General features: G+C 45.4%; 2 protein-coding genes and 1 long non-coding RNA gene across 16 annotated transcripts in view; 1 reads left to right on the top strand and 2 right to left on the bottom strand.

Moving 5' to 3' along the window:
- The window catches only part of CLEC16A (C-type lectin domain containing 16A), an 87,865-nt gene extending 85,819 nt beyond the window's left edge, over positions 1-2,046 (bottom strand). For 7 of the 14 annotated variants that reach the window (XR_014698159.1, XR_014698160.1, XR_014698161.1 and 4 more), the window contains exon 1: positions 1,469-1,745. Coding sequence is in view for 8 of the 14 variants with exons in the window: in XM_084536557.1 (XP_084392683.1) it covers positions 1,469-1,548 (80 nt within the window). In the remaining 6 variants the exon portion in view is untranslated. Of the gene's footprint in view, positions 1-1,468; positions 1,748-1,782 lie in introns of those variants that run through there. The other 7 variants (XR_014698158.1, XM_084536552.1, XM_084536548.1 and 4 more) reach the window with 5 other exon arrangements.
- A 37-nt stretch (positions 2,047-2,083) lies between these two features.
- On the top strand, positions 2,084-12,833 carry DEXI (Dexi homolog). Its single transcript, XM_084536570.1, has 2 exons — positions 2,084-2,871; positions 12,181-12,833. Exon 1 carries the CDS (start codon positions 2,474-2,476, stop codon positions 2,753-2,755), a length of 282 nt encoding a protein of 93 aa, XP_084392696.1. The 5' UTR covers positions 2,084-2,473; the 3' UTR covers positions 2,756-2,871; positions 12,181-12,833.
- On the bottom strand, positions 3,116-12,169 carry LOC311445000. The gene is made up of 3 exons (XR_014698163.1): positions 9,958-12,169; positions 7,497-7,554; positions 3,116-3,300 (listed from the first exon to the last, which is right to left on the bottom strand). It is a non-coding gene; the product is annotated as an uncharacterized lncRNA (long non-coding RNA).
- Positions 12,834-13,200: the final 367 nt, after the last annotated feature.

Genomic DNA, 13,200 nt, shown 5'->3' with positions numbered 1-13,200 from the left:
CAGCTACCTCTGCTGCTGACATTTGGCTAGAAGCTGAAATTCATACAAGCTACCTAAATTAACACTTCTAACATACACAATCTGAACAGGTTGAAGGTACTGGCTGCCCTCTCCTTTACATACTATTTCAGATCTCACAATTAAAGAAAACATACATAATAAACCCACCCCATACTAGTATTTTAGTAGAGAACTACATACTTCAGCTCTCAGGTAAGAAGTCAAGCACAAGCACAACACTTATAAGCCTAACACTCCTTTGCTGCCAATCAAACAGGACATTGCTTGTCCTACCCTCTGTGGCTACAAGAGAATATTTGATCACATTTTTCTTGCCTGAAAGACTAACACCCCTCTCACCAAACTCCTAAATGTAAACTCTTTCTTCCCGCTTCATCATGCATCAGCACCCTTGCTCTATCTGCAAGCGTTAACACCAAAACTAGATCTAGACCACACGAGAGCTCCACGAGCACGGAGTAGTACAGAGTAACAACCCCTTGTACATTAATTAGAACATTCCTATGTTTACGTGTGAGCTTTTCCTCACAATGCCAGTCACTGACTTCTCTGTCTGACCTAGTGTGCCTTCAACGTTACTTCCAGCAGTGCTACTGCCACATCAGCTACACTACCTTGTATTTATTGACTTCATTTCCCTGTCTCTGCTAGAGTTCTGCACTGCAGTTTAGTCTTGCTGGTTTTGCACAAATCTCCAGTTTAGAGATAAGGACCAAAATCCATACATCACCTTGATAAAGTAATTGTGAGATCCCAATCCTGTATATCCTGCTCTTTAGTGTCCAGAGCCCATTCAAAACCCCTTGTACTCTGACTAATCATCAAAAACTACCAGCCACACATTTCTCAAAGAGCTCTGCATTCACTGCAATTTCATTTAGAAAAAGCTTCCCCTCTCGATGCTCGTCTTCCCTCGCTCAATAGACCAAAAAACTATTACAGCAGACCTCATTATTCTGCCAGCACCAGGCCCCTCTGAACTGATCAGTGACTTGGAAACTGCTTCACCTCTCCAGCGGCAGAGCCAGAAAACACTCTCCCACCCGTTCTGCAGTCAGCAATGACGCCAGGATTCCGGGTTCCAGAGACCAGCGTTACCATGCCCCAACCCAACAGCTGTACAGCTGCCAGCAGCTCACTCCCCAGGCCCCACAGCACCGGGCCTGGGCCCGGCCGCCCACAGGCCGACGGCTGTCTCAGGAAGCACCACAGATTTCTTCCTTATTGCTCCTACCACTACGCAGAAGGCCGTGGGCTTGTCAGGACTGAAGCCACACACGTCGCGGCCACGATCCCGACCTCCCAGTACGGAACCGCGCCTGCCCCGAGGGGAGCTGGAGGCGAAGACGGACAGCCCCGCTGCCAGCTCCTGAGGAAAGCAGCCCGGCCCGCCACCCCCCCCCGAAACCGGGGGGCATCCCCGTCCCTCCCGGCCCCCCGCTCTCACTTGAGGTGGTCCAAGGAGTGGATGCTGCGGGCGGCCTTCCCGTGCCCGCCGCCCACCCAGCTGCGGGAGCGGCCGAACATGGCGGCGGCGGCCCCTAGGGCTCCATAGCGCGGCGGGCACGGGGGACGGGTGCCGCGGGGCCCCCGGCGCACAGCACGGCCGGCAGGGCGCACGCGCGGCCGGGGCACGCCGGGAAGCGAGGCCTGGACCCCGGGCCCGGCGGCGCTGCGGGGACTTCAACTCCCAGCAGACAGCGCGGCGCGCCGAGGGCTGCCCCTCCGCCATTACGAGTGGGGGGCTCGGCGCCGGCGTACCCTCAGGGCGCGCGGGTCGTGACGGACGGGGAGAAGCCGGTCCGGGCGCCGGGTGGCACGGGAATGGAGATGGGGCTTGGATGGGGCTGGCGGTGCCGTGCCCTCTGCCGAGGGCTTTTGGTCTGCACCGCCCGTCTGGGCTTACACTGCCTGGTTTAAAGCGGGACAAGGGGAGTGGGAACGTTAGTGGCAGCTGGCTGGGGGAGATCCGCGTCAATTGAATTCCTTAAATAGCTGAAGAAATTAAATCTCGTAAAAAAAAAAAAAAAAAAAAAAAAGTTTGTAGTGGTGTCTTTGATCGTACTTTGATACCGGCAGAGCCCTGCTGACGAACGGCAGCGCCTCGTTGCGCGCCGCTGAGGGACGGGGGCGCCCCTCGGTCCCCGGGGGCGGTAGCACTGGGGCCGGGCCGTGTCGGCGGGCCTGGGCTCGGCCCTGCGCACGGGAGCGCGCCCGCCGAGCCGAGCCGCCAAGCGGGAGGGCGGGCGGCGCGGCGGGACTGCGGCAGCCGGGCCAGGGCTGCCCCTGGAGCGCCTCCTGCCAGCGGCAGGGCTGCGGCACCGCGCTCAAGCCGGGTTCGCCGGGCTCGGCCTCTCTGCGGGGTCCGCATCGGGCTCCGGCCCCGGCGTTTCGCCCCCTTCGTCCCCCTGCCCCCCCGGCGAGGCTGCGGAGCGCGGCCCCCCACAGCTGCATGCCCGCCGCTGTGTCGGCACGGCTGGATGCGCTGGAGTCCTGGGCCTTCCATGCGCTGCTGGCGCTGCCCTATATGTTCTACGTGGGTTTGTTCTTCGTCAACGTGCTGATCCTGTACTATGCCTTCCTGATGGAGTATATCGTCCTCAACGTGGGCATCGTCTTCCTGCCCGAGGACGTGGACCAGGCTCTGCTGGACCTGGGAGTGTTCTCCGAGCCGGGCTCCGTGCTCTACGAGACGGACGGCGAGCTGGATGTCTTTGACGGCTACCTGGAGTGACGCCCCGGGGCGGCTGCGGAGCGGGCTTCCCGGGATGCCCCCGCTCCACCCGAGCGGCCCCTGCCCTTCGGGACGCCGCAGGGGAGCCGGCAGCAAACGGAGGGCTCGCAGGGCAAGTAAGTCACTGCCGCCAGCTCCTCTCGGCTGCCGGGCTCCCGGGGCCGGGCCGGGCACAGGGAACAGCCCCGCCGCCCTGCCGGGTGCGCGGAGCGGGCTGGGGGCCGGGGCTGCACGTCCCCGGGGCTCTTCCTGCCCGTGTGGGGTTTGCAGCCGGGCAACAACTTCGCTAATCGGGTCTTAGAGCAGCGCCGAATGGAAGTGATAACGCAGGGCAGTATTTACCCATACACCGGAGGTCACACACTGCTCATAAACACATTTTAAATAGCCGCCCTTTAATAACTGCACTTAGATAACATGAAACCACCCAGCTGACCGTTCTCACGTTTATCGCAGCCTCAGGGTTTGCTTGATCAATTTGTTCTGTACTTCTGAGCGATGTTGGAAGCCTGGGAACGTTGTAAGGATTTTGGCGTTTTAAACCACTGAAATGCAGTTGGGAAGCGAATCAGTATTTCCAGCTGGGACACTCTGTGCCAAGTGTATGTTAATGAAAACATTCACAGTTTAAATAAAAATGTGTTAGCAAATCTGCCAGTATAATTTCTTAGCAAAATATTGGCTGTAAGTTTGAAAATCAGTTTAGGATACCTTTTTAACTTTCTGTTTGAAAATAGGGAAATAAGAAATTCTGTTCTAAGGTTGCAGACATAACCTTGGTGAACATATTATACAAATACCATGTGACATCAAGCTATTTTTATCAATCTTCCAATTTAAAAACAAAACAAAACCTTTTCTGTAATACTGTCCATCATACAGGTTAAAACTATCTTCCTAAATATTTCTGTTAAGATTCCATATAAAGCAATGGTAGCAGTTTTTGATCAATAGTTTAGAACATATAAAATGGAAATTGGTGGTGTTGGATTAATATTGATTGCACAAACACATCTGAGCAAAGCTTGGTCAAAGGCAAGTGGGAGCATGGGGAGAAAAGATTTGTGCTGCTACTGAAGAAATTCCCCCACAAACAGTTATTACAAATAAAAGTGTGTGTACACACATTTGGTGGTCCATCCCAGACTACTGGGTTAGAATAATTTTTGGCAGTCCCAAAGATCTGTAGCAGAACTCAACTCCCTGCACGACACTGTTGGCTACTTCTTGTAGCTGTCTCCTCCTCTCCCTTTTCAGTTGGGCATATAACATCCAGGCTCAGAACACAGACAATGCAATTCAAAAGTCTTCCTAAGTACCATTCAAACCAGTATCTCCTGTCTTCCAGGAAAGAAGTGCATAATAATGGAAATTTAAGCAAAACCTTTGGTGCAAAAAGTCCTAACCCTTTGCTACCCAAAAATACCTTTTCCCAAACCCCAGATCTTAAAACTCCAATGTAATCTAATGAAAAATATTGAAAAATAATTAAAAATACTAACAATTAGTAAGGGATTAAGGGATCACTTATATGCTGACTAGGATTTGTTATGATGAGCTGCATATAGTTTTCAGGAAGACCTAAGGAGAACAACACACATAAAGCTTACTCTGTGGATTTTTCCTGCTACACAGTTCAATACAACACAGGATCAGGCACAATTCTGTTCAATGCATGTATATGGGCATCTTAAAATTTGCCTTCATGTTAATAGGATGAGAAGCTCTGCAAATTACTCTATATTCTCAATTTAAAACAATGTCACCTCTATATGTGGAAATGCAAATGCCTTCACAGAGCTCAGAAGTAAGCCTTAGCCCATGCTCCATCTTGAGGTGATGGAGCTCTGCACAAGGACTAACTGTAGCCTTGACCTTTGGTTTGGAAATTGGCATGTTAGATTATTGTTTCCACTGAGAATCAAATCACAAATCTTTTAAGTTAGATCAATTGTATTAGATTAGAGATATTAGATAAATACTAGAGAACAAAAAACATGCTATTGCTGCACTTTATTTCACAGAATCACAGAATCGTCTAGGTTGGAAGAGACCTCCAAGATCACCTAGTCCAATCTCTGACCTAACACTAACCAGTCCTCCACTAAACCATATCGCTAAGTTCAACATCTAAACGTCTTTTAAAGACCTCCAGGGATGGTGACTCAACCACTTCTCTGGGCAGCCCATTCCAATGCCTAACAATCCTTTTTGTAAAGAAGTTTTTCCTAATATCCAACCTAAACCTCCCCTGGCACAACTTTAGCCCATTCCCCCTTGTCCTGTCACCAGGCACGTGGGAGAACAGACCAACCCCCACCTCGCTACAGCCTCCTTTAAGGTACCTGTAGAGAGCAATAAGGTCACCCCTGAGCCTTCTCTTCTCCAGGCTGAACAAGCCCAGCTCCCTCAGCCGCTCCTCGTCAGACTTGTTCTCCAGACCCCTCACCAGCTTGGTCACCCTTCTCTGGACTCGCTCAAGCACCTCCACGTCCTTCTTGTAGCGAGGGGCCCAAAACTGAACACAGTACTCAAGGTGCGGCCTCACCAGAGCCGAGTACAGGGGGACAATCACTTCCCTAGCCCTGCTGGCCATGCTGCTGCTTATACAAGCCAGGATGGTGTTGGCCTTCTTGGCCACCTGAGCACACTGATGGCTCATATTCAGCCGACTATCCACCATCACTCCCAGGTCCTTCTCTGCCTGGCAGCTTACCAACCACTCATCTCCCAGCCTGTAGCTCTGCTTGGGGTTGTTGTGCCCCAGGTGCAGGACCAGGCACTTGGCCTTGTTGAACTTCATGCAGTTGGCCTCAGCCCCTCAGTCCAGCCTATCCAGATCCTCCTGCAGAGCCTTCCTACCCTCGCACAGATCGACACACACACCTAACTTGGTATCATCTGCAAACTTACTGAGGGTGTACTCGATCCCCTCGTCCAGATCATCGATGAAGATATTAAAGAGGACCGGACCCAGTACTGAGCCCTGGGGAACGCCACTAGTGACAGGCCTCCAACTGGACTTGACTCCATTTACCACAACTCTTTGGGCCCAGTTATCCAGCCAGTTTCTAACCCAATGAAGTGTACGCCAGTCCAAGCCACGAGCAGCCAGTTTCTTGAGGAGAATGTTGTGAGGAATGGTGTCAACCATCTATTAATATACTTAATTATATGTTTGGCAACCAGGCCACAAATTGCATAATTATTTAGCCACAAGGCAAAGACTCAGCATGTCACCATGGAAAGGAATTTGTGTTAATATCCTGGTTACAGAGTTTGTCACAGCTCTGTGACATTTGTCACCACCAGTTCCCCATGTTAAGCCATAGGCTTAGGGAGGCTTGCCATGTTTGCTTCGACCCAGAAGTACTGAGGATTCATCAGACACTGCAGGAAGAGTGGGTCTTAGTTTTATAAGGAGAGATTAGAAATATATAGGCATCACTCACTGCATAAAGTGTAAGAGTAGTGTTCTTCATGTGACTCACCAGTGATTATCGAGAACAACTAAAAAGCTATGATTAGCCCTAGCTGAAACCTTGCAAGTGTGCTCCTTGCTTTTAGAAAGTGCTGCCTTCCACCCAGGAGGTGAATGGCATGCACAAACAGAGAGACAATGGGAGAAAACCTTAAGAGGCAATTCTGCGCAGTGTGGAAAGGCTTATTTAGTATCAAAGAGCATATAGATCAGAAAAGTTCTGCTCTCTTGCAATGAAAACCTCAGCTGAATAAACCCAAAAGGAGCAAAATTCTGTTCTAAGCATAATTGGTGGCAGAGGTTGAAGATAGACAACTAAGCAGCTCGAAGAAGCTTCCTATCCTATTCAAATGGAGAATTCTATTTGTGTAACCTCAGCAGAATTGAGCTTACTCATGTCATCTCCTGTTTTAGCTTGAGTGTGCCAGATTCTTCATTATATTTGAAGTCTCCTGGAATAAGGTTGTATGACTGTTCTCTTTGTACTGTTTTAAAATCAGATGTGACTCATCACAAAGTACTCTAATCAGAAAGAAAATGAGCAGGAGTAATCAATAATGAAAACCAAATAGGAAATACTGGAATTATCAAGGTAAATTTTGATGTATGCCTTTAGTGAGCAGAATCCAGCACTCAAAAGCTTCTGACTCAGGACTTCTGCTCTTTGCCAACATGTAAATCCTGAATCAGTCAAAGAAATAGCTGTACTCACTAGCTGATCAAATAGTGCCAAATGGAAACGAAGGTTCAGCATATGTAAGAGGCAGTACGGCCCAGTGGAGAGGGAAAGAAGCATGCTGGACTCCTTCCTTCATCTCCGCTGGTGGCTTCTATGAGCTTAACACACTTATGTCTCTGTTCCATTTCTAAAACAGAATGCCACATAAAGGAACAGATCAGAAGAACATTATCACTGGCAGTGCTAAGATGCACATAAATGTATTAGAAACCAGCTCCTGATTTGGAATTGTAAAAATAATGAGCAGTGATTGTTGTTTTTGTTTGTTTGTTTGTTTTGTTTTGTTTTTGTTGTTGTTTTTTTTTTCCTTTTAATTTTTCACTGGGTTCTTCCCTTATTTGTAGAAATCTTCATGTGGAAAAAAAAGTGACTCATTGACTTCATGATATGCACAATTTGTCCATTTTGTTATCAGTTATAGTAATGACAGGTTTAAGAGCAATAGATGGAATTTTTAGAACTGTATGTTTTAAACTCTTAGGCATTACTAAAATTAACAGAAGTTGAATGTTCAAACTTGCCTGGCAGCTCTGTTGTAAAGGCTATTGTACTCCAGCTGTTCTTAACAGGAGTTCCATCCTAGATGGAAGAAAGACAAAATCATGGTTAACTAATGAACTAGCCATTCAACCTCGTTAACCATAGCCAGGCACAGTCCTAAGTGATTTTCTATCAAATGTCTTTGGTAATATAATGCAAAGGAGCAGGCAGATTTTTTATAAAGTTTTCTAGCAGCTGCTGTTAATAACATGAATTAAAATAAGGCACAGAAAAAGAAGAGGCATTTAGCTTAAGATAGAAACACTTAAGGTCTGAGTATTTAATTTGTTAAAACCCCCAGCCACAGGTGATTTTAAATATTTTTTTATAATCTAATTTCTTTAGTTCTTCTCTATAAAATGAAGTTTAATCAGTTTGCTTTAATAGCAGGTGATAATATCCAGTTACTAGTTTTAAGCTGCCAAAAGAATTAAAAAATGAATTCAATATAATTCTTTGTGTTTGTTTCCTCCAGAGAACTAGCAAAATGCTATTAGTCAAATGGCAACTAGCAATCCTAAAACAGAAGAATAATTTGTTTAGAAAAGTTTAGGATGTATACTTGACCATTCCAACTCTTTGTATTTCTTCCTTCATGATGATTGTAATTAATACAGAGTACAAGTGTCCCAAAGAATTAGATAGTGCACAGAAATAGCTAAGTCTTTCCATTTCTTCAAGGAAACTTTCATATTGTCTCTCTCTTTCCAGTTATGCAAGCTCGAGTGTTTTGTCTGGCCACAAGCTTGGGAAAAAATATTTGAAGAATTTGAATGATACTCTCTGTATCAGATATTAGGGGATTAAGAACCTGCCCTTTTGAGGCTTGATAGAAGGGTTTTGAGTGGAGTGGGACCAGTGGAAATGGGGAGGAAAAATTCAGCTGCAACCAGTGGCTGAGAGAAGTCCCACTGCTCAGACTCTTCTTTTGCTGTGGACCAACCAATTCACTCTTGGCGCTGGAGATGGGCACTGAGAAGCATCAGTTTTGTCACCTGCTATGGGGAAGGTCACCTGCTATGGATGAACTTTCCTACAGCCTGGGAAGGGCATCTCTTCCCTATTGCTAAACAGCATTTTTCTCCTTTGGCACAGCACATGGAGAAGAGGGTTTTGGTCACTCATGTTCTGTTCAGAAGGCAGAGAACCTGATTCCTCTTCTGGGGGAGTTGTATACTCCATCCAACCGTGATAATACAGGCAGAGACTAATGGGACCCATATATGGAAGTACAGATATAATGGAAAATAATCATATGCACAAATGATTTATCGCTGTGTAAAGCTCTAGTAGGTGACCTAAGACTATTTATTCTTTGAAGTAAGACTAGTTTTTGAAGGGCCAGAAGAAAAGAGCCAAGGCTTGCTCAGGTACTACAGCCCAAACAGGAGGTGGTATCAGAAACACATTCTTTTGGGAAGTCAGGAAATAGATGGCAGACAATGTCAGGATGCAGAACAGAGTCACTGCGTTTCCTTTGGTCCAGCCCAAATCCATGACTGAGTTTCTTCTTTTAATGCTGGAGTTGTGCTCTAACAGCTGCATTATTAAATGCTTACAAGGGTTTTTAAGCTGTTGGATCTGAAATTTGAAAAAAGAGTTGCTAGCCTTTTTGTTTTCCATTTTTAGGGAAATTTTGGAAGTTTTCTGTTAAGAATTAGGTTCACATGAAATTTGAAGAACAGGCTTCTAACTGGCAGAATAGAAAGGCAAGATTGAATATCCTGGTCAAGTGTATCATTCACACACCATTTAATATCTGCCACTACAAATTACTGTCTGGGACTAGCAACCCTGCGGCATTATTTGAAACTTCAGTTAGCTTTATGCTTTTATTTGGAAGCCCAATACATTTTGCAGTGCTATTTTTAAGTCAGCCTTGGTTTCAATCCACAATGCAGAACACTAACAATGTCTGAACTATCTGCTGGTTTTAGTTGAGTTTGGAAAGCGATCAGATAAACTTCAAGTGAGTAACCCATTAGAACAACTGTTTCCCCTTAGTTTAAGAAATATGGACGATAAATAAGGATATTGAGCATATATGATTACTGTTAGCAGGGTGTTGCAGCTGATTAACATTTGATAGAAGGGCCTCATGGACACAGAAGTGTTCTGTGTTCATGTCTTAGTATCTACTAGGTAGCAAACAGGAACATAGGAAGTGCTGTGATGAGTCAGACCAAAATCACCTGGCTTCATGTTCCAGCTCTGACACTGGCAGGAGATGCCATTTGAGACCACACATAAATATGACTGAAATCTGCAGCCTGTTCCCTTTGTACTTTTCATACTCCACAATGGAAGAACCAGGGATGTTAGAGGGCACACTGCTGCCCAGCCCTTTAGCAACTGTTTTCCAATTCCTTCTCTCTACCTCTTAAGACTGAGATGAGCTGCTCCCTCCCTTCCCTCGATCTTTTCAGATGTTCTTATCTTTACCTTCTTTGCTCCACTTCTTGAAATACAGGACCAGAAGTGCACATAATGCTCCTGATGTAGGCACACAATGGCTTTATATGGCTCTTGTTTTCTTGTTCTCACTATCCTTCATGATGATGCCCAAAGTTTTTTAGCAGTGGTTTTTTTAGGTGCCACTGCTGAGATAGGGACTTCAGGGTCTTGTCAGTAGTGATTATTAGTTGTAATTGCCAGCTACAACTTCTGCATCATGTAGGCAGGTGCAAAGTATTTGTCTGTAATTGCATTATATTACCGTTAAGTAAAGTCACCTGCAGCCTTTTGCCCATTCGACGTCATGAGGTCCTTCTGGGGTTCTTTGCTATCATCATCTGAATATCTGCAAGAGCTTATTTTCTGCAGTCGTGGAGGTTTCTCTGTTCATTCTCTTCTCTGACCCACTAATGGTGTTGTTGAATAAAAACTGTTCTCTGGCATACCCTGCTACTGACTTCTTTCCTATCAAGCTCTGTTCTTTACTTCAATCTTTTCATACGCTTTCAATCCATAAAAGAACCTTTCTCCCTGTGTCAACCTGTGGCATTGGAACAGGCTGCCCAGGCTGCCCAGGGAAGTGGTGGAGTCACCATCCCTGGAAGTCTTCAAAAGACGTTTAGATGTAGAGCTTAGGGATATGGTTTAGTGGGGACTGCTAGCGTTAGGTCAGAGGTTGGACTCGATGATCTTGAGGTCTCTTCCAACCTAGAAATTCTGTGATTCTGTGAACCTGTTTGCTTTACAGCTTTCTGTAATTAATTTGTTAACGATACCATGTTCCTCAGTCTCTCCATGCTCATCTAGAACATGTGACAATTGCATTTCATTCTTCATTCAGACTCCTCACAGAGTCTGCTTTGTCTTCTGCACCTGAACTCATGGCAATCTTTCTGCCTCAGGACCCGTGTGCTAGAGGACTGGGTTGGCAGGGCAAAATGACCTGCTGAGCCACCACGCCAAGCACAGAAAGTGACCAGGAGAGAGGCTGTTTTGCCCTGCAGCCCAGTGAGAGCCTATTCAGAGAGCTCCATGATCTGTGAATAGATGATGGTCTGCTCCATGATGTAAAGCAGATCTGTTAGAACGCCCGTTAAGATCCCCAGCTACAGCTTTGTACCACAAACTCCCATTTTACAACCAGATGAACATCTTTACTGTGTAGGGTCCCCTGCCTTTACATGCTGTGCAGGAGGCCTATAAGATCTGTAAGAGGGGAAGGAGGGAAGAGCTGTCCTTCCAGAGACTTGTTCTGCAGAGCACAGATCTTCTCCTGAGCTGCTGGCTACCAGGGACCTGCTCTCGGTTTCCTGTACCCCCAAAACTCTTCTTTGACAAAGACTCATCCCCACTCTGAGCTGCACCATCCTGCTCTGTGTTAAAGTCACCTGTAAGATCACAGGACCAAATGGGTCCTGTCACCACTGTCCAGCACATCCACAGCTCTGGTTCGGCTTGAAGAAGGCTTTTTCAGGCTCTGATGATGGTAAAAATCACCTCTTAATACCTGTCAGATACTTGGAGCCAACCAAGGTAAATAAGGTACACTGCGATAAAGCAAAACAGTAGCAATTTTCCTTGTCAGTTAGTCCAAGAAGTTGCTCCAACATGTTACTTAACTCTATAAATTACTTACTGGTGGATCCAAAATGCTTTGAACAAAGTGACTCTAGAGAAAGAAAAAGAGAAAGTGACCAAAATCAGAGGCTGCGTCAAATGTAAGCAGCGCATGATTAACACAATTATACCACCTAAGGAATAGCGTCATTAAGAAGATATAGACGATTCAAAAATCAGTTTTTAGTAAGAGATATGTAAAGTGATATCAAACCTAGCATAAAATAGTCTATTCCCCGGCATGTCAAGCCTGGTTGCTCTCCTAGGAGCAGCCCTTACTAATTGACCTGATGGACTGTGGTTGACTGCTTGTTCTCATACCCCTCAAACCAATAGCTTCATGCCTACATTAAAATTACGCTAAGGACTGATGTGCTCTTTAACAGGAACTGTTACACAGATTTCACTGAAACGTTAATCAGGCCCTTACTTCTCAAATAATTACTATCCATGGTCATGAAAATTTGGATTTTTATTTATTTATTTATTTATAAGAAACAGCACGGTGCTGTATCTAACATAAACACTGACTTCTCTGTTCAGTTCAGGTCTAGTGGGTTACTCTGTATTTGTTATGTGTTTCTTTTTAAACAGATGCATTAAACACCTGAAATGGATTATGACCAGGTTAATGGATCAAGTTATGGAAAGAAACTATACTCTGAAATGTAGAGATGAAAAGAAGGACAAGGGGACAACAAGAAGAGTTGTTATCAAAACTTGTCAGCCGTGATTTTTTCCCATGGTCATTGCCTCTTGAGTGTGCACTACCTGACCTGCAGTGATTCACGTACAGTTCTGGGCTTCCATAGGTAATTCTGGGATGGACTGTGTGAACAAGTAATGTAAGCTATGTTCTCTTACAACAGAAAATCAAGATGTTACTCAGTTTTGATAAACTTTTGAATAAATACCATGTCATCTAAATGGACACGCTCTACATACTGCTTAAGCAAGTTTTGCAATTGCACATTGAAAACTAGACCAGCCAGTAGTTCCGGATCAGTGATCTCTCAGGGGAATATATCCAGGAGTGCTTCAAGAAGGTTCTGTTCAGGGTAGTATTATGGCAAGAGCTGTGCTAGCAAGATATTTTATTTTAATCATGAGCTTTGAAATAGATCAGACACTGAATTTTATATGTCAGATTATCTAACCAGATACTTTGGAGATTGTTTAAGCTCATGTTCCTATGTACAGATATGAAAGCAATACAATAAAGACTGACCTTTTCCATGAAAAAGAAAGCAGTCATTTGTTGGAGTTGTTCTTTTTCCCTTTGAACAGAAAATAATTTAAATATGCTTCCAGGAAATTGCAGTTTTCCTACAGGTGCCTGGAAGTAGTTCCATGTTACTGAGATGGCCAGCATACAGGCAATCCTGCTACATGAAAAATTACTTGAAAAATCAGACCTGAAATGAAACACCAGGAACCATGCAGTGTTGGGAGAAAACAAACAAACAAACAAGCAACTAACATGTTATTGAGGGCAGCTATTTTACTGTTTTTATCTTACTGGTATATTTTAGAAGTCTGATTTTCATAACAGTGCAGTTGCTAAGCAAAGTTGATATATGAAGAACATTTCAGATAAAGCAGGATTGAACACGT

The sequence above is a fragment of the Aythya ferina genome, assembly GCF_964211825.1.
Source record: "Aythya ferina genome assembly, chromosome: 15".
NCBI classification, from domain to species: domain Eukaryota; kingdom Metazoa; phylum Chordata; class Aves; order Anseriformes; family Anatidae; genus Aythya; species Aythya ferina.
The sequence above is the reverse complement of the archived record's forward strand: the minus strand, read 5'-3'. Positions and strand labels throughout refer to the sequence as shown.

What these genes read in the sequence shown, in the direction of transcription:
- DEXI (XM_084536570.1), top strand. Translation starts at nt 2,474, where the DNA reads ATGCCCGCCGCTGTGTCGGCACGGCTGGATGCGCTGGAGTCCTGGGCC.